Source organism: Vespula pensylvanica, chromosome 19 (assembly GCF_014466175.1).
Source record: "Vespula pensylvanica isolate Volc-1 chromosome 19, ASM1446617v1, whole genome shotgun sequence".
Lineage (NCBI taxonomy): Eukaryota > Metazoa > Arthropoda > Insecta > Hymenoptera > Vespidae > Vespula > Vespula pensylvanica.
This window is the reverse complement of record NC_057703.1, coordinates 210,923-232,260: the sequence shown is the minus strand read 5'-3', so window position 1 is coordinate 232,260 and position 21,338 is coordinate 210,923. Positions and strand designations below refer to the sequence as shown.

The following is a 21,338-nucleotide window of genomic DNA, read 5'->3' as shown; positions in this document are numbered from 1 at the left end:
GGACTCGGTCGAGCAAATGTTAACCTGTAAATCGTAAAATGGCGCTCGGTTGATCGTTTCGAGGAGGGAGGGAGAGGGGGAGGGACACACAGAGAGGGAGAGAGAGAGAGAGAGAGAGAGATCAAAAATGGTTCTCGTCGGTAGCGAACGTATTCTCGTCACGACGAGTTGCACCGGGTGGTACGGCGTGCCAGACACGAGCCGGTCTTTACTACTGGCTGCCACTGCTACTACCACTACCGCTACACACTCTTCTCACCCTTAGTCTCGTTCGACCTCACCCTTCGTTGCCGGAACACTCACTTAACTTCCATCCTTCCTTCTTTCCCTCCCTCTCCCCCTTCTCTCTCTCTCTCTCTCTCTCTCTCTCTCGCTCGCTCTCCGTCGAGACTTTGCGAGATTTTCCTTCTTATCGTATTTTCCTTCTCTCTCTCCCTCCCTCTCTCTCTCTCTCTCGAGCTTATCGCTTTCCGCCGCTTTGCGTAATTTTATCCACCACTTATTCGCGACACGTGCTTATAAATACGTAATCGTCGGCTGTCCGACATCATTTTGTTCGCTCTTTATCAGATTTTTATCCATTTCCTTCCTCTTGTCCTTTTTCCCTCGCTACGATCGAATCGAAAGCGACGATAAAGAGCGCGCTAAGGCTAAAGATCTTTTATTACGAATCTGTTTGTAAACGGCGTAACCACGAGATCGTGTCATTGGGCTATATCTCCTGGCAGAGATATCGTCCGACGCGATCGTTAGCAGAGTTCGTCCTTCGTCGTACCATCGAGTTTCTGGCCCCATTGTCGAGCCCGATACCGTATCGATTTCAAGGAGCTCGAGGTGGGGCTGAAAGTAGAAGAAAGAGAAACGAATGGAGACCCGATGGAAAAGAGAAAACAAGTAGAAACGGAGAGAATGTTGCTGGAAAAAAGAGAAAAGGATGGTACAAAAGTACGCGGCCCTCTTCGTTACTCTTATCGGAGACCGGAAGCAGTATCGACAGCCCTGAGGTCACTGCGATCGAAGATTTTTCGATTGTTGGCTCTCACGAATACTCCGACAAAAGAAATCGGAGCAAAGTTGGTCCGAGAGAGAGAGAGAGAGAGAGAGAGAGAGAGAGAGAGAGAGAGAGAGAGAGAGAGAGAGAGAGAGAGAGAGAGAGAGAGAGAGAGAGAGAGAGAGAGAGAGAGATCTTACTTCGCCAAGCCTACCCTCGAGTTTACAATTATAGCCCAAACGACGTCTTGGCTCGAACGTTTCTCGACACTTTTCTTCCCCTTTATTCTCGTTTCCTTTTCTTCGACAGGATGAATTTCTAAAAGTCGTAAAAGAGACCGATCGTAGAAAGTCTTGCCGCGTCGACGAGCGCGATTGGATCCGATTAGAAAATTGTCGAAAAAAGCAAGAAATAACAAAAAGAGAAAAAAACACAAAAAAAAACAAAAAAAAATGAAAAAGGAGAGAGACTATGGTCGAATCTTACGAAAGTGGCACGCATCGTTGCGCACGACTCAACACACCGACGCGGCGGACGTTTTCCTTTCTCCTAGTCTAATCTTCGTTCCTCTCCGTTAATCACGGAAATGCGACGTTAAGGAGCGCGATTACATTTACACGCGCGATTACCAACGCGGCCTCCTCCGTGGGCGTGCTAACCGTCCTCCGCTACGCTCACTCCTACACGCTTGCGATAATCGATAGAGAGAAGCTACGCGCTTTCGATATTCTTGAGATTATTACGAACGGGCGCGTAAATCGAACGTCGTAAAGAGACGAATCGAATCTTTCTCCTTCCATAGGAAAAGACGTTTGGCATATCCTCGAATCCATTTAACTCGCTTATCGCTCGTTTACATTAATCCTACCATTAGAGTAATTACGTTGGAATCTACAGGTCGCGTCGAAGCGTGCAGCAGGTGGGAGAGGAACACACCGAAACGAAGATCATCCTAGTTCCGATCGAAGCTGGTTTCCATGGAGAGAGAGAGAGAGAGAGGGAGAGAGAGACGGGGGAGGGTGGGAGCGAAGGGTCGAACGTGACTTCGTACGGGAAAGGGGACGTCCCGTTAGCGAGCTGCCCAACAACGCCGTGGAGACCGAAAACTATCGGGAATCATCTCGAGACGAACTCGTTTAACCGAGCTCGCCTATTCGACGAAGCGAAACCACGTTGCGGCTTTCCCACTGGCAGTTTCAAGAGATTATCCTTACGCGAATCCCTAAGCTTCTTTCTCCTCTCTTACGCCGGATCTTCCCTATACGCTGCGCCAAAGAAATATTCAAATAATTTTTCGCTCGGACGTGACACACTTCCCAACGAAATTAATAATTTCGATCACGCGGGATTCGAGAATATTTCCGAATAGTCGCATCGAGCGTTCCGATATCTACCGTTTGATCGAATATTTATAGAATATCGGTATCCCCGTTAGTCCTTTTAGAAAGCAAAGAGGAGATTTCCGAGGATTAGTACGGACGTATCGTCGACGCTCCCCCATTATTTCGCTATTCCCGACAACGTTATCCTACCTGCTAGTAGTAACTATCCGTTCGATTGTTATCTTTGTCGAGCGATCGTTTAATCGATCGAGAGAGAATTATTCGTGAAACGATTATTCCGTTCGACTTTCCGAACGAGACTTGGCGTAAACGACTAAAAATGAGCGAACCGAACGAGCGTGCTAACGAGGCACCCTATTTTCGGAACACCCTATACGTTCGATCATCGTTGTCGTCGCCTGGCCATTCTCACACTCGATCTTCGTTCAAAGGCAAGGAAGAAGGAACAAAGTGGAGCGTCCGCGTCTTGTCGTGCACCTGTCGTCGACGTCTTCGTTAACATACGCCTCTCTTTAACGAAACTTTGGAATCTCGCAACAGCGTCGAGGACCGTCGAGCCCGAGAGAGATGAACGAACGGAACGATTACAGCCGGTGGTGAAGCACACGGACTGTCATTAAAGCGTTACGCCTAATTGCTCCATTAGGTTATCCGTCTAATGCCAAGTCGAAACCGCAATCCGATTTCGATGAAATTTGGAAAGCGACGAGAGACGGACGCGATCGACTCCTATCGACGTTTTTCCTCATCGATACGTGAACCTAGGCCCTTGGTATCAAAGCGTCGGAGAAACGATTTTGGGGAAAATTTGGAGACGTTGCTTGGTCGCCGAGCGAGATCTTTCTTTCCTAGCTTATATATATATATATATGCATCAACGCGAAATACAAAGTTGCAACGACAAATACTACAACGTGATATTTATACCGCGTCCCGCAGAAATCGAGCAGCTCCGCTATAAACCGTACGCGTAATCCTCCGCCATAATGGTATCTAAATGCGAATCGTTCGATATTCCGATTGTATAGCATCTCTCGAATCACGGCAAACCGATATTATCGTGCGGATATATCGGCGATACCAATTGCATTTGCTTTGCTCGACGATGGTTTCGTGGTCTCGTAAGTGTAAATACGAACGTACTATCTATATCGCTCTAATAGATGCAACGAGAAATATTAATAACAACGAAGAAATGATTTCGTAGAAATATCGAAAGATTGCGAATCCAGAAAAAATTGTTTCGCTCGCGTTGCCACCCTATTGCAACGTCTTAACCTCTCGCACGTCCCTTAACAAAGCTTTTTGATTATTACCTCCTCTCCCCCTCACCTCCCCCCCTCTCTCTCCTATCGATCTTCGAAAAATCTTCGCGAGACAGAGACTCGTGGGAACAAAGAGCGGCTACGCTAGAAAGAAGAAGTTAATTGCAGACGCCGTTCTTTAGATTCTTTTTTTTTTATTTCCCCTCCTACTGGCAACGTAAAAGAGAGAGAGAGAGAGAGAGAGAGAGTTGGGGAAGAACAACGGAAGAGGCTGAAAAAAGAGACGCGCGTGTGCGTAACTCGTGCGTTTACTTACACGCTTATGTACGTGTCTGTGTGCAAAATCACGGCGTTCTGCCCCTGAAAGAACTTTAATCAAAACTACAAGAGAGAGAGGAGACCTACTTTCTCATTCGTTCATCCTCGCTTCCGACTGCTATCTTCTCTCTCTTTCTCTCTCTCTCTCTCTCTTTCTCTTTCCGTTGGTACCGCGTAGCCGGAGAAGAGTCTAGGCAGAATGCCTCGTGCCTGGCAACGATGCTACATTGTCTATGCCACTTTATTGTCGCGACCGTTAGAAGACCATCCCAGTCGTCGTCGTTTTCCAACGAAGCCCGAGTTTGATTTAAACAACGCGAGGTCCGACTCTACCCTCCGACTCGCAAGCTATTTTTCCTCGAAACTTTACGAGACCGAGGAGAGAGAAAAGTATAAAAGAGCAACGAAGAAAAGTGCAGCTCGCGACGCAGAGAGATCTTATCTAGGCGCATTCGATCGGTACGGTGGTACGAGTAACGAACGATAAACGAGAGCAAAGAGATCGACTCGTTAACCAGATCGATCTGTCTCGAGTCATCGTAAAATGATATTCGAAAGAGGTGCGCGGAATCCGTGGCGAGATGACTGCGCGTCGACGATCTCTAACGAAACGCTCTAATCTATTCATTCCGCGGCATTTGGCGAAACGGATAGCCAAGTGCTAGGCTAGAATCGCTTAGAAATGGACGGAATATTGTCGGCTCTTTAGGAATTCGATCGTTCGATTCCAAGAAGGGAATACTCGCCGAGGCTAAATAATCCGCGTTATTCCGAGTGGTCGGTCTAATGGATATACCGCGGACCGCGAGACGTTTCGATGCTCGTCTCCATTTTTCTTTCCTTCCTTCCTTCCTTCCGAATACGATTCGATCGCGCAATCCGACGACGATCCGCGCGGGAAAATGCATTTCGTTCTTCCGTCCTACTAATTACTCTCCTTGTTACGAATATCCGAGTTTTAATCGATACTTTAACACGTCACTCCGTCGCGAGTGTCGTCGATCCCAAACTACTCGACCACTTTACGACGTCGATGCCAACTACCGAGTGTCTAATTAAAAAACGCGTCGTTCTCGTAGGGTTCCTTTTAAAGAGAAACATCGTAAGAGCCGTCAATTATATTTCTTGTAAAATCGATAGTCGCGCAAAGTGAGCATGCTGGTTCTGTTCGGTCGTAGACGCGTAAGCTATCTCGAAAGAGAGCCGGGGGAAATCTTATTTCCTCGACGTCGCAGGTAAATCGAAGGAACAGCGGCTAAAGGGAAGCCGGTGGAATCGGATGGAAACATCGCTAACGATTAAGCTTTTCTTTTCGAAAGGTCGCCGATGCGAACACTGCTCGAGAAAAGGACCGACTCGGCGAGATCTTTTTATCAGCGCGAGAATTCTCGTCCGACCGGCTTCTTTCTTTCCTTCTTTCTCTCTCTCTCTCTCTCTCTCTCTCTCTCTCTCTCTCTCTCTCTCTGTCTCTCTTTTTTTCTAATTCCGATCAGTCGTGGGAAGCAATCGAAGGAATCGTTCTCCTTTTTATTAGAACGCAACGTTATTAGCACGAGTACAGTGGATTTTCACCTAAAATTAAACCCTAATGGAAACTTTTAATCGCCTTTGTTTCTCGCTTTCGAAAAAAAAAAGAAGCAGCGGGTAGGTACGATATACCGGATTGGAATTTATCCGTGACAACGTTAAAGCGATATATATTTTTCGTTGCGACAAGTTTGACGGCGCAGAGACCTACGATATATCGAACGTAACCCCTTTATCCGGGTTTACTCTTTGGCAAGTATTGTTTATTAAAAAGTATACGGTATTCGAGATATTCTCGACGTTAAATTTCAGCGAGCTTCGCGAATAAAGTTCTTACAAGTTTCTCTCTCGTCTCGGGTACTCGGGCATTCGTCGTTAAGATATATTCCAGATATTTCTGCATACTCTTATATACTACTTCTATAGGCATGCATGCACTACACGGACTTCTACACACGCTGTACGTACGTATCTATGTCAAGTGAAGCTTTCGATAACAGCTCTCTACCGCTTTATTTTACGCACTACGAGCGTGAAAGCACCTCGGAAACTCGCGAACGAAGAAAAGAAAGGATGCGAGAAAAAAGCAAAGAAAGAGAGAGAAAGACGGAGAGAGAAAGAGAGAGAGGAAAACTACCGCACGAGCCGTTGGATTCTTTTCCTTTCGCGAAACCGTACGCCATTGTAGCACGTTTTCGTTCAATTTCGAATTCCGCTTTTAAATTCGCCGAAAGAATATTCGGACGGTTTGCGAACGCACGGGTACGTCTTCCGATTGATAGAGAAAATGATGAGACGACCCTGATAAAGTGCCAAAGTGCCTTCACGTTTTACGTTGCAGTTTCTGACCGGTGCGAAAGCCCTAAGCTTTCGCCGAGAGCTTTTATAAGAGGCTTCCGAATTCGAGGAATATCGAGGAAACGACGAGGCATTTGAGTCACGTCACTTACCAGTTCTCTATGACGCCGACGTTCGTGAAACTCGGTGGAAAGCTCGCGGCCGCCATAGGTGGTCGCGACCGATTACTCGAGCCTCCGTCACTTCCGTCTCTCCTCGGGGACACACCGCCGACGAGCTCTGCTAGAAAAAAAAAAACGACAAGTCGATTAGACAACGGGGATTTCGGTTCTGGAAAAAGAAAAAGAGCGAGGAAAAAAGGGAGTTTGCTTTAGATCAAATGACTCGTAAACGAAATCGACGTAAATGCTTCCGATTGCCGAGAGAAACGAGATGCGATTAAGCGTCAAATACGAATTGAACGTTACGTCGAAACACGTTACGACGTTCTCCATTGTGTTCCATCGCAACGTATCGAGATCCCGATACCCGAACGCACGATAATAACTCTCAACAGGTCCCAACCCCGAACGTTTCCTTCGAACGTACGTACGTACGTATCGGTGGGAGGCTACCGAGAGCAAGCTGCCTTTGCAACGTTACGTCCGACGATAAGAAGCATAAGTTCGAGTCGAAATAAAACGGTACCATTACTATATCCAATTACGAGTTTTCAAACTCGAGTTTCTCTGCTCTATTCCGACTTGTTTCGACGAGTAACAAAGTTTATCGTCGGGCAAACGAGATGATCAATTTTAGGGAAGATGGCATAAATGGTTAAATAAGACATACCGCTGTTATAAAGGAAGAATTTCTTATGCTTGAGAAATTTCTATTATATTCTAAGAAACGGAACGCGTTAGAAACTTGAAATTAACGGTGCAAACGTAGACCGACTTTCGCGTCTTGCTTCTCAAAGTCGACGTTGAAGTCTTTGCGTTCGAAGACGTTTACTGCGTCGGTAATTTGAATCTCAATGATAACGAACGAACGTGAGAAGGGTTGACGCAATACTCGGAAATCACTGTCGTTTCTAATGAAATCCGCCGGGGAAGAAAAGTCCATTATTATCTTACGACTAACGAATTATTTCGAGTAGGAAGACGTCGTCGAAAACATTATCGCGAAAGAATTGTTACGGGAACAACGTTGACCTGCGAAATAACGGCGCCTAAAAGCAAACGACTCCTCTTATACGATATCCTCGTCCAAATTATGCAACTTTCCTATCCGACAATTTTTTTTCTACGAAGCGTAATTTCAAAGTTATTCAAAATGCGCGCGTTGTATGTGCCTCGTCGCGAACATGGACACCCACACGGCGACGCGCTATCTCCATTTCTATCCTTCTCGTCGGTATTTCTTTCTCGCATTATTATCTTTCTGCTTTCGGGTAGCACTTCGTCCCGCAGGCAGTCGGTATCGGTAATGAACGATCTATTGTGCCGTTGGATGCTCTTTGAAGAAGAGAGAGAGAGAGAGAGAGAGAGAAAGAGAGAGAAGGAGGCGACGGAAAGGAGAAACGGAAAATAAGAGAGATGGGTGCTGAACGAGCGAGATGGTCGAGGAGGGCTACGGAAAGAGTATAGAAGAGGTATGAAAACGGTACTCGTTAATGGACTCCCACCAGACACTTTTACCCTCTCCGTCTTCTCTCTCCCTCCCTCTCTCTCTCTCTCTCCAACTCCCACTTCTTTCGAGGCAGCTTTTAACAAGCCCCAAGCGTACAGAGAGCGAGAGAGAGAGAGAGAGAAAGGTGGATTTGTTACACGTGTAAGCTCGTCTCGGTACATATCGTGCCGTTGTGCATCATTATCGTGCCCGAGCGCGTCTTTTTAGCGGCGGTGTAGAGAGACAGAGAGAGAGAGAGAGAGAGACAGAGGGACGAAGCAATGGTTCAAGCCTAGTGCAATGCAGCCTAGACAAACATATAGCGGTTCTAATAGCAACGTTAGGTGGGATCGTTTTCATTAGGACGCTTAAACGTGACGTTGAAAATTGGTAGATTTTTTCTCCCTTTTTTCTTCTTTCTTTTTTTGTTATCGCGATTTAGATCATCGGACAGGATAATGAGAAAGTACGAGGCTCTTCATCGTCGTACGTTATCAATCGTGATCTACCCCATCCTTGATTTTAATATTTTCCAGCTATGTTTTTCAAGAGGAAAACGAGAGAGAAAAGTATTTGGCCAAAGGTTCGATCGGCAAACGATCAATCGCCGTTCTCTCCGTACGTTTATCATTTGCGATCCGATGTCTTCGTTTTTCTTTCTTCGTCGAGTTTCATTTTCTACCCTCTCGTCTCGTCGGTTGTCTGAATATTTGATCGACGATCGTACGCGATAATTCGGGTCCGTTCGAAGATTCGCATCGTTATTTATGTATGTACCAGGTACAAGAGAGAATAAGGGGAAGGAGAGGAAACTAGTTTGGTCCTCTTTGGGAAAGTTTGGGCCCGAACTTTGTCAACTAACGAACGAGAAGCCGAATGAGATGTATTCGCGAGGAGGAGGACGAATACACTCGAAGCTGGCTAATTAACATCGGGAGAGACAGAGACAGAGAGAGAGAGAGGGAGGGAGGGAGGGAGGGAGGGAGGGAGGGAGAGAGAGAGAGAGAGAGAGAGAGAGAGAGAGAGAGAGAGCGAAATCGATAGTCCCGCACCAGTTCGGCCGGTGAATCGTTGTCGCGCGAGCGCATGCACGTCGTTAAAAAAATCGAGGACTCGAAGCCCGCATATTTGGGTTAATTGAGGATAATCCATCTTTTCCAAGACTATCCATTTACCGGGTTCTTCATAAACCGACGTTATTTTCACGTGCACAATACCTATCTCTCTCTTTCTCTCTGTCTTCTACTTTGAATCATTTTCCATGACGAGAAAGAAACCGAGAGCGCGCGAGAGAGGGAGAAGAGCTAAAAAGGCACACGATCCGTTCAACCTAATTTCGTTAGCGAAGACCTCGTTCGTTTCAAGAAATCCTATATTTTTATCTTTTATCTTTCTCTCTGTTTCTCCGTCTCTCCCTCTCCCTCTCCCTCTCTCTCGCTCCCTCTCGAAAACTATACACGGAATTGTGCGAGAGTTTCCAAGTTTCTAACTGCTGAGAAAGAGAGAGAGACAGACGGACAGAGAGAAGATGCACGGTAATGCCATTTGCAGTTCTCCCGTTCCGTATCATTTCTGGCCACGAGTAGAGATACCAGCCGTTGTATAGCACCGTCCTCGAGTACCGGCAAGTCTAGATAATAATATAATAGTAGTAACGTATTCGAATAATGTGCGCTCGCTAACGTGTCTACCTACGTATCTGTATACGAATCTCGACTATTGTAATTGATATAAGAGAGCTAAGTATATTTATGGGCGTACCTACGAATGAATACAAAGTATCATCGACGAATCTCTTACTAGATACGTCGTGAATCGTCGAATCTTGCACCATGGAGATCCAGATATAAACAAATAAATAATATCGCATAATGTACAAGTTGGCATGTAAATCCGCGGCCCGGACCGCTTCTTCCAAGCGGAAATTCTTCCTTTGATTTTTATTTCCTCGTCATCTTACTAAATGGGGTTGCGCAGGCGCCAGGGTGACTGTTTAATCCCCCATTCCTCCCCACCAGCTTTCTTTTGGTAACCTTCCAAGCCGACTTCCGGCCGCTTGGCCGAGGTTCAACGCGTTAAACTACGTCCACGTCGAAAATTTAACGTACGAACGCGAACATCCGTAGGTATTAGAAAAAGATGGAGGAAAAAGTCGTGCGAAACTAATACCAGCGATACCTGCATAATCGTTATGTAACGGGAGTACGCGGAGCCCAACTTTCTTGCGTTTATTCGATTTTCACTCGGCCATGTCGAGCAACAAGAAAAATATCTGATAACTCAAATCTGTAAAAGATTGTTGTTGATGTCGCAAAAAAAAAAAAAGAAAGAAAGAAAGGGACGAAAGGCCGGATTTTGTATAAGAAGGTGGAAAAAGAGAAGAGAAAAGATCGATACCGAGAAGAAAGAAAAATCGACGACTCAGCGTCCGGCTATTATCCGTCGATCGTTCTCGTTCCGACGTCCTTCGACGATTGGCCATTGGCCGTTTTGAATTTGATGAAAAAGATTGCCGTAGAAAGAGAAAAGAGCGATGATACCGGAATCTCGATGGGGGAATCCATCACCGTTTATCGAGTCGAATGACGTCGAAGTACGTCGAAGTACGTCGAAGTACTGGAAAGCGGATCTCGATGACGACGTGAAAGTCCATAGAGAAAATGGAGACACGCGGTAAAAGATGTATCTATCGGCAATAAATACGATAAAAATAATGTTCGTATATAGAAAGCGATCGAGGAGCGAAGCAAACGGCACGATATCCGAGCACGAACTGGCTTCGACATTGTATCCGCGTACTTGCGTCCTTCGATTCGCAAGAACCTACAAAGAAACCAAAATAAAACGAAAGGACGAGAGAAGACTAACTTTTATCGCCCGTCCCCGTATTTACGGTTTGTACTTTACAACGACTTTCAAACGGTTGTTTTTAACAAAAATAAAAAAGAGGAAGGGGAAGGCGGAAGGAGACCAACGGCGAGAAGGAGAAGGAGAAGGACGTTGGAACGGTAGGTAGTCGTACGAAGGGGAACGCTTTTGCTCGCGGTGCTCGCTTCACGGTTCGCGTGCGACGCCACTCCAAATGTAGGTTGCACGTCCTCGAGTGGTCCACGTTGGTTCTTGATTTTTTTCCCTCTTCCTTTTTTCTCCTTCCGTTCGAAGGGATCCGCGCCCTTAACTTGCGCTTTCTCTCTCCCTCTTTCTTTTTTTAATTACTTAACCCTTGAACTTTTCACATCGAACGCGTTCGATATACTTTTGTCGCGCTTTTTTATCATTTTCCTCCTAGATTCCTAGATCGTGTTTGTGAGACAGGTAATCTAGAAAGTTGGGATCATTTATCTTCGTCGGATAAGATCTGCTAGCTCGGAGGAAGATTTTGTTAACTCGTTGTTCGAAACAAAAACTGAAAGAAAATAAAGCGTCAGGCAAAAGAAAAGAAAAATCGTCGAGAGAAAATAATCTAATCGAGTTATTCAAAGTGTCTAATCTTTGATTCTTTCAATACTGGTTTCACTTTCTCTTTATCTGGTATAAGTAGGAAGTCGTAAATCCGGTATTCGAGAAGGGGATCAAACCTTGGCGACTATCGCCAGATCGAGATAATAAACCGAACGAACACAATTAAATACGCGAACGACTAGTAAGCTATAAATAAGACGCGAGGAATAACTAGGATTGCTTTTCGCTGAACGTCAATGAACGACAACGAAGATTACGAAAGAAGCACGTGGGCGGATCGGAACGTTCGTTGGTCATGGTCCGTGTACCGCGAGCACCTTGTTCCTGTCTCTACTCCATCTCCCTCTCTCTATTGCGTCACGTTCTTGTTGCAGGAAGAACGATCGAGTCGGAAAGCTTAATGGATTTCCCAGGCTTGTCCCTTCGCTTCTGCTTTTGTCTCCTCAAATTGCGTTAGTTTCCTTTTTCCGACCCTTCCTCCCTTTCTCCCGGACCATCGAATAATTTACCGTGTTAATCAAGTGGAGGAGAGTATAAAAAAGAAAGAAGAGGAAGAAAGGATCGCGACGAGCAACGAGAATTAACGATATATTCCTTTGTACATAAAATCGCCAAAAGACGTATTCGCGTAGCGTGATAATTTTCATGACTCGCTATAGATAATCGGTATGCCAGTCGTTAGCATAATCAAAAGCCGATCGATTTTACGCAAGACGACCGAGGTGAAGAGAATCGAATCATCGTTGGCGGAACTCTCGCCACGGGAGATTTAAAGGGCTCGGCGGTACATAAGCTTTGAAGAAGGAAAGAGCGAGGGGATGGAAGGAGATAAAGCAGCGTAGCGAGGAAACGAGATGGGAAATCAGACGTCGATTAGCGCCTTTCTTCGACGACCACCGACACTTCCTTTGCTTGCTCCCTTCTCCCTCCCCCTCTCTCTCGCTTCTCTCTTTCTACTTAAGTCTACGGTGTCTGACATTTTCCCGAATATACCTCGGCGATGTACTTTACGCGGGAAACTTGATCGATAGTATTCTTCGCTTCGTGCAAACGGCTGCATAAGTATTTATATTTGCGGTAGAATCAACATATTTCATTCTCCCTGCTTTTATCCGCAAGTCCGTCTCTCTCTCTCTCTCTCTCGCTCTCTCGCTCTGTCTGCTTTTCGATCGACATTAATCTTTCTCGAAAGAAGACGTACGGATTTACGAGCTTCGACGGACGTTCTTCCGTCTCTTACTCTTGCTTTGAAATTCCAATGATCACGGTAGCCAATTAAGAAGCAAATATAGACGTTTCGTATGAAAATTTCTCGTTTGTTTCACGCCCTAGATAAAAAAGAAAAGAAGAAAAAAGAGAGACAAAGTATCGAGTTTATACGTAGAGGAGCTCGTGCTCTCTAAACGATTCGTGGGACGTTCGATGATAAAAAATGAATTCTAATCGGATAAAAAGTGGAGATCGATTAAAGTATTCTTAGATAATCACGATCGACTCGTCTCGTAAATAAATCGTCGACGTAGTTTCGAGCGTCTCTCGTTCCAATTACGAAGGTGTCTTTTAGAAGAGAAACGTAGCCACGTACGTACTCGTAAATAGGAAGCTTGCCTTTTAGAGCTCGGTAATATTTACGTGGCTCGATCGTGGCTCCCGAACTATAGGAAAGACTCCGAGAAGAGACATCGAGTAGGTATCGGCGTAAACTAGGTAACGAAGAGAATGGGCCTCGCGTTGTAATTTACGTCCACGTAGGGAGCTGATTAATGGTCGCGTGCGATCAGACGCGAACGGGCAGTCGGATGCGAGAGCCTCTCCTATCTTTTGAAAAATGATTGGATTAAAATATTTTTCGATGATAAATTTCCTTCTTAATTAATATCGTAGATAACGTTTGACGGTGTCGCGTGGAAGCGAGAGCCATCGACGTTTTCCTTCCATCGACTTATCGTTGTCTCCCTGACAAAGTAGTCCAAACTCTACGGGAGTAGATATTTTTCAAACTTTTCACTTAAACTTCCTGCAACGAGCTCCCAGAGTCAAAGTTCTCGAGCTAGCGCTTGCATTATCCAGCTCGGGCTATGCGCATCCTTCGACTTGCTCCAGTCGTTCCGAATTTTTTCGCTCTTTACGAGGCTTCGTTTCGAGTTTTCGATCGAAGACGAGCATAAGTACGAGTATCGCAATGGCTCGATATTCCTACGGTTTTTACAATCGATATTACAAACTATTCGAGTCTCCCTTCCTCCCCGACGTCATTTCGAATATCCGCGCGTATTTCTCTACTTCTAATTCGATCGATGAAATGCGATAGGTGCACACCGCTCAAACGTTTCATTTCGCGAAGCGAACCTATTCGAGGCATTGAATTCTCTACGATTCGTCGAAGCACGAAATATATCTAGGTACGATATATGCCTACGCTTGTGTGTGTTTTCGGTACGTATACGTGTTACCTAGATGTTATACATATGCTTGATATCGGATCGAACGTTTTACCGCAAACATACCGCAACGAATCATTAGAGAAGTTTCTATGCAAACGGGGAAGAACCGATGTAAAAGAAAGAGACTAGGTATCTCTTTCTCTCCCTCCCCCTCTCTCGCTGGGCAAGGTCGCAAACGTGCTCGGACCAAGCCAAATTCGTCGTCGGGGCGGGTAGTTTGAACCCCGGCCAAATGTGACTAATCCCATGAATGCCGCACACCGGGCTAACTGGAAACGTCTCTCGTACTCTTTATAATTTAGACATTTATACATATATATATATATAGACACACACGCGCGACGTTTAAAAACACAGAGGCGCGCGGACGCGTCTCTCTCCCTTTACTGTACGGAGTGTCGAGAAGAAACGGTCGCTAAAAGAGAAGAGTAAAGAACAAAGTTCGGTTCGATAACGGTGCAATTAGATATTTTCTTTTCTCATTAACTTCTGAAAAGTCCGTCGAGCGTCGTCGCGGAAAAGACGAAAGTACCGTCGTGCGGCTTTGTCTTCCTCGAAAGAAATTCTTCGAAAATTATTCCGTGAGAAAGCATAGGACGCGTACGGTAGGGTAGGTACGTAGGAAGCGAGCGTTGCAATTAGACCGCTCGGGTAATTACGTCGCAATTACGAAATTACGTTTTTGTTCTATCCCGTCGGAAGTGGTAATCGTAGGACGACGATAATCTTCCTAGGACTATCGAGGCGAACGCGACGATTAATTTCATCGACGAACTCGCGTGATTTTAGCCGCACCCTCTCCTCGAAAGTTATTTTCTTCTTCCTTTTTTCTTTCTTTCTGTTTTTCTTTTACGACTTCGCTTATTAATTTTTTATCGTCAACGTTGCGCCCGAGAAAATTCAGTTTTCCATTAAACGCGAACGTTTCTTTCGCAGTTACTCCGTTTCATCCACATACCCGCTTTACGGATTTCCTTCGGACCGGTGGACGGTTAGGATTTTCTCTAAGCCCCGTTCTCAGTGTTTAAGCACGGAAAAGTAGAATAAAAGCGTGCTTCGTGATACCGTCGCGTATCGTCTCTCTCCTCGAGATATACGAGGGCGCGCGCGCGCGTGTGTGTGCCGCGAAACACGACGTACATACCTCTACTCGTGCCCCGAGAGCAAATTATGTTTCTTTTCTACTCGTGTCTCGTGAAACGTCCACGAAATCGTTGAGAAAATTCCATCCCGTCCAAAAGTTAATCCGTACCGAGCGAAAAGCGAAAGGAGAAATCGACCCGATAGAGATTTCCCGATATCGAGATGATAAGAGTAATAAGAAAGAATTAATTTTCTCCTTCCATCGACGTATTAAACGCGTCATCGGTGAAACGTAGATGCATCGAAAATCCTGATCGTTGCGGTGCTATCGAATACTCGAGCTATAAACGTCTATATCTCTTCGAAAAGAAACGAAAAAAGAACCGATAAAATCGGTTTATTCCGAGATTTCGTTTGGTACTCTTTATAAAAGAGCCGTCGTTGATAAGTATCCCTTTGTTCGTCGCTCTTTGGCTATCATTTTCAAACGAAAAAGCCAGATAGACGGGATAAAAAGCGTGGAGATGTTACGTGACGTCGAAACGGGCAACGCTAGTTTAGGCTCTCGAAAATGTCTATTGGAAGTTTCGATAAAGCTCGAACCAGACAATGGCACACATTTTTGTTCGATCTTAGGGTGCATTCGGCCGATCCGAGGAACGCGTCAGGTGTCTAGGGAGACTTTTAGGATTAAGAAGAAACAACGAACCGAAATCAAAATAGCTCGTAAAAGTCGCATCGAGCGAAGGTGCTCGACGTGCTTGGCACTCGCTCGCTCCTGTCGCATGGGAGAAGAAGTCTCTCTGTCTTTTCTCCCTTCGCCTCGCTTCTTCTTTCGACGGGGATCAAAGGACCAAGTTACAGAGAGAGAGAGAGAGAGAGAGAGAGAGAGAGAGAGAGAGAGAAACGCGTAAGTCGTTGCCCTACTATCGACGTTCCGCGGAGAGTCGTTTTAGCTGCGAGAGAGGAAAAAGGAAAGAAGCAAATGACGGAGGAGGAGGAGGAGGAGGAGGAGGAGGAGGATGATGGAAAAGATGGAGAGAAGGGAGTAGAACGCGAGAAGAGTGCGAGAGCTAGAAGGAACGCTCTCTTTCTTCTTTTTCTCTTCTTTTTCCCAGGCTATGACGAAAAAACTGTGTCGCCCATTGTCGACCGGTACACAGCGCGGAACAATCGCGATAATGAGAAAGCTACGCAGTCGAAGAGTTCCTTTTTTTCCTCTTCTCTCTCTTTCTACTTGGTCCTATCTCTTCTCTTCTAGCTAGATTCCAACTTCAATCTCTCTCTCTCTCTTCCTCCTCCTCCTCCTCCTCCTCCTCCTCTTCCTCTCTTTCGTTCTTTCTTCTTCTCTCTTTCTGATCATCGACGAAACCTCCGAGACCTTTCCACTAATTGTTTCGCGGATCTCGATCGATCCGACATTTTCGAGTATTCATTTCCGACGAGAGAACGAAAGAGAGAGAGAGAGAGAGAGAGAGAGAGAGAGAGAGAAGGGGAGAAGCTTTAAAGTTTCTTCTAATCGGTCGACGCGTGCCCTTATCGCAAAAGATCGATCAAGATCGAAACGTTTTCGAGTTAAATCAATACGTTTTGTTTCTTCTTTTCTTTGAAACGCTATGAAATTAAACCGATTCAGCGAGCGCACTCGTCTGGGAATTGTTACGTCTCTCGAGAAGCGTGGCAATAAGTCAATCATGGATATCGATCGAGCGCGTTCCAAGACGCGTACACAAGTACTTACGTACGTATTTTTCCGTGATACGTCAGACGCAACACCGAAATACGTCACTCGATGCCAATATTACCGCATCATAGCACTCGGATCTACTCGTATCGTAGTTACGTCGGTATATCGCACAAAGGAATATCGAGCCCTTAGACTCGAACTCTTCCTTGATTTATTCTCCCGATATCGTTCGTTTGGACGTTCTTGCAAAATTTATCACGATAGAAGGAACGCGAGTCGGATAACGAATTAATCAATCGGCTGTAACACGATTCAAGATTTCGTTTCGACGTTCGTAGGTATACGTCGGCACTCGTCCACGCGAATCTTTATGAATCTTTCAAGAAACGAGCGCGTTGCTTCGAAGAGCCCTCGAAATCTGTGGCTTTACGATCCAAGCGCTCGGTTTAATAATTGATGCCGCGTTCGGAGTTTGACTTTGCTCTCGCAATGTCAAGCTCCACATCGGGAGAGAGAGAGAGAGAGAGAGAGAGAGAGAGAGACGACACGCGCCGCGATGCTCGTTAGACGCAACGTTTAACCGCTTATTTGCTGGAATTACATACACGGACCGAAGGAGAACGCTCGATACGCGAGTAGATCTCGTTCGTAGATTCTTAACGAGGATGTGTGCGTAGAGGCGCACGCGTGTCCGCGCCTCGCGCGACGAGAAATCAGCATCGGAGGCGAATTCGCGTAGCGGCAAGAAGCAAAAGCAGTCGCTGGAGGCAGCAACGTTTGGATAGTTTCCACGAAAGGCCGATTCGCAGGGATCCCTCTCGTGGACTTTGCCAGCACGGTTCTCGAGCCATGCCTCGAGAATCGATTGGCTGCCGTTCGTTCGGCCGGACATTCCACCATCGCTCCGCGAATCAGAATTCCTCTCGTTTCTTGCTAACCGGCTTGCGAGCCTCTTAAGATAATATCCAACGTACCCTCGTCCACGCCTACTTATTTCTCCTCGTTCGGAGATCTCCTTCTCGCGCCTTTTTTTTATTCTCCAAAAACCTCGAGATTATTACGCGTGTTGCTAATTGGGAATACCAACTCGTTCCTTTTTGCCTTTGCATCTTCCAATTCGATCTATTTTCGTAATCACCGACGCTATTGCAAATACAAGTTAGACTCGAGAGCGTCGAGCCGACTCTCTTATTAGACAAGACGCACTCTAGAAATAATAAAAAGATCGACTTCTGGCACACACAACCGAGTCGTGGACGTGGCAAATCCTTCGAAGACCAAAATACTGCTATCCGAGAAGGCATTTCTTCCGGAGAGTGCCAACGCGTGCGATCTTTCAACCGTCAACGACTAGAGACGACGTTGGTTCGTCTGTCTGTCTCTCTCTCTCTCTCTCTCTCAATCTGTCTCCCGTTTCTTTCTTTGCCTCCCTTTCGTCGACTCGACTCGTTGGAATATTCTCTATCAAATCTAAACGATACCGAGGTCGCAAGTTCCGACTTGTTACTCGTACGGAGAAAGGAATAATCGCTCGTAGAGAAAGAGAAGAGATACGAGAGAGAAGATGCCTCGGACGTAGAGTCCGAGGGACGACAAGAGGCGAACTCGTCTGATGGTACGGATTTAGCCAACATCTGGTCCGGTCCATTCCGCGTAGCTTCTTCGGCCTACGAAGCACCGATCGAATTCGAAATAACTGTGTTTGGGCTCTTCTCGACTCGCTCGGTTTCTTCAAAAGTCGCCTACCTAAACGAGGAAGAATCGACGCTAAACGCGTCAAAGAGGATTCGATTCGACCTTTCGAGCTCTCCTACGAAACATCGCGTTTCGTTCTCTCTCCTACGTTTTCATCTTTGTGAATGAAATAAAAATCTTTGTTATTTGCCAAGATGAAATACCAAGTGTTTGTACGTTGTACATACGTGAAGGCGTTACGATAACAGCGGCTGGGTGGTCGTTGACGTTCCACAATGAATCCACGACGTATGTAGCATGGACGCAAGCCTGAAGACGATCGTGCTGCCAGCAGAATTATGACTCCACCCGCGTACACGCTGCATACCATTCTCGATCTTCGGCAAGGTCGTCGTTAACTGCGGCTCTCTCGGCCTTCCTGCGAGATATATCACATACTTTTTTTAGCCGCTCTTCCAACGCGACTTGTACCTTCTCGAGCAAACGACATTTTTTTGTGTTTGTCAACAGATCCGATCCCCCGAAGGACGCATAACGCGAATCCGTCGTTTGTCCGTCGCACGAAGAAAAATGCTAAGAGTTACTTCGACCAACGACTCCATCGATCTTTCACGGATCGATCAAACTCGAAACTTATTACTCGTCGAAACGCGAAAGGGATGTAACATCAAGGAGCAAGAAGCAACGGAAGGAAATGTTTCGCGTTTCTCATTCGGATTAATCGCAGACAATCGCGATAGTCGCAAATCGATTTTCGCGAAAGGAGAAGAGGAGAAAAAAAATGATAAAACATATGCACGCGTAGCACTTTCGAAAATTGGAAAGATATTCCTTTTTACGTACACACGTATGCGTGTCCGATCGAAGGGGCTTTCAAGAATTTCAATGAATTGCGCAAGGCCGACGTATCGGCGGCGTTTCGAGCGGTGCAAGGAGTCGATACACTGTCACAAGAATGTCAACACAAACACCAGCAGAGCGTCGTCGTTATCGACGGGTAACGAGAACGCGTTTTAAATGACGAAACTAATACGGTGTAGCGTAAACGTCTGGAATCGAAGTACGGGGCAGCGCATTTCCCACGTTCTGCCCTTCGAGTTATCGATCTTGGCATATGCGCCCCGACGATGCTCTTCAATTTCCGCCGGCACGGCCCGAAGGACAAAACGATCTGCCGAAAATTTCGAGTCCGCTCGTTCGTTCTTTCTCTCGTCGATGCCTCGAATGGAACGGAATCGTACAAAGAAATTCTATCGAGAGAAATCGCGCCAATTAAGATCGATCGGATTTGATCGACTCGATTGCGTCTCTGACGTAACTCGCACGTATCGCGTATACGTCCACGCACGCACGCACGCACGCACGCACGCACGCAACGTCCAGTGTCAAACGGAATCATCGCTCTTCATTCGCCTACATACGAACGTATCGCGAACTAGATTTTAACCGGATGATAAAACCGCTAATAAAAACGATTAATACCATCGAGCCTGTAAATGTAAATACACGTAGAGACATGTAATCGATCGATCCTTTTCGTTGCGACGCACAAACTTTTCAATTTTTTACGACTACTTTGAACTATTAGAAAAGTTCCGACGGGCAGACGCGCGTCGTTTTGTCCTTCGTTGGCGACGCATCGAGGAGAAGAAGATCCATGGAAATCTGATCACCTCATGACGAAACTCGCTCGACGTTATTCAGGAAAAAGCGTCTTCCTCCGGAACTCTCTGTCTCTGTCCACTGCGAGACGAGAAACTCGAAATCGAAGAAAGCGAAGGCGTGCTGACGTCGTCGATGAAATTCCAGATACACACGGGGGAGAGAGAGAGGGAGGGAGAGAGGGAGAGAGGGAGGGTGAGGGAGAGGGAGAGACGGACAGTTTGCGCGCGCGCGCGCGCGCGCAAGCACAAGAAGAATACACAGAGCACACGTTCACAAAAAGGGCCAGAGAGATAGATAGATAGATAGATAGATAGATAGATAGATAGATAGGTAGATAGAGAGAGAGAGAGAGAGGGAGGGAGGGAGGGAGGGAGGGAGGGAGGGGGAGAGAGAGACGGAGAACGAGGAAAAACGGAACGAAGAAAAGAGAAAGATCTTCGTTCGTGGTTCTCTGATTTCTTTTTTCTTGTTTCTTTTTCTTTAATATTTATGTATAGAGCGAGAGAGAGAGAGAAAAAAAGAGAAATATATAAGTATATATACGCAAAAGGCACACGTATACGCGGCACGATGTTCGGCTTGCGACTGAGCTTTGATTATCCTCGAGCGCGAGGGTGTCCCGCGCGGAAAAGAGAGCTCTACCCCCACTGCCTTCGCCACGAGCCGTTCAGTCGACTCGGCTCGTCCTCGCTCGCCAACGCTCGTCGCCACATGGCGCCCCGATAGAGGGTTGCATCCCCACCTCCCTCCTCCCCGAGTCTACCTTCACCCTCCTCCTCTCTACAGGGTGTTCGACGTCGTCTTTGCCCTATCAAAAATTGACGATTCACAAATTACCGCTCCTACTTTTCATTTTTTCGACGTACTCGCGTAAACACGTCGTATCCATGAAATAAAAGAATGCGGATGGCTCGCATAAATATGTCACGCTTCTAAAATGCATGGAAAATTTATGCGAACACCCAGTACATGTCCCTGTGTAAATATATCCGTATAGGTATATGCATGTATGTGCACACATCGAGCGAGCAGTCGAGCGAGCGAGAAACGATATAACGTTAACGTCGATGCGCGCGTGCGCACTTTTTCTCTCTCTCTTTCCCCGACCTCCCCCACCCCTCCGCCCCGTCCCCCGGCCCTCCTTCTCTCTGATTCTCTCTGTGGTAGCATCTACGTCGACGGTAGAACGCTCTCCACCGCAAAGTGGCAACCGGTGGCACCGGTGCAAACCTCGTCAAGCGCCGTCTCGGCCTTGTATTTACATAGACACGCGATGCACTACCACCGTCGCAGAGAACCGTCATCGTCCTAATGCTAATCGCACGATACCTCGACTCTTTGTAACGTGCGCGATGCATATGTAATATACATTACGCGAACTTGTCGTCGCGAGTTATTCGTGACATAAAC

The 21,338-nt window shown here is 46.3% G+C and overlaps 1 protein-coding gene across 9 annotated transcripts in view; it reads right to left on the bottom strand.

Moving 5' to 3' along the window:
- Positions 1–21,338, bottom strand: part of LOC122635750 (RNA-binding protein Musashi homolog 2) — a 75,207-nt gene that overhangs the window by 35,446 nt on the left and 18,423 nt on the right. For 3 of the 9 annotated variants that reach the window (XM_043826324.1, XM_043826326.1, XM_043826325.1), the window contains exon 1: positions 6,395–6,524. Coding sequence is in view for 4 of the 9 variants with exons in the window: in XM_043826320.1 (XP_043682255.1) it covers positions 6,395–6,450 (56 nt within the window). In the remaining 5 variants the exon portion in view is untranslated. Of the gene's footprint in view, positions 1–6,394; positions 6,525–9,307; positions 9,332–18,490; positions 18,682–19,106; positions 19,578–19,936; positions 20,114–21,338 lie in introns of those variants that run through there. The other 6 variants (XM_043826320.1, XM_043826322.1, XM_043826321.1 and 3 more) reach the window with 6 other exon arrangements.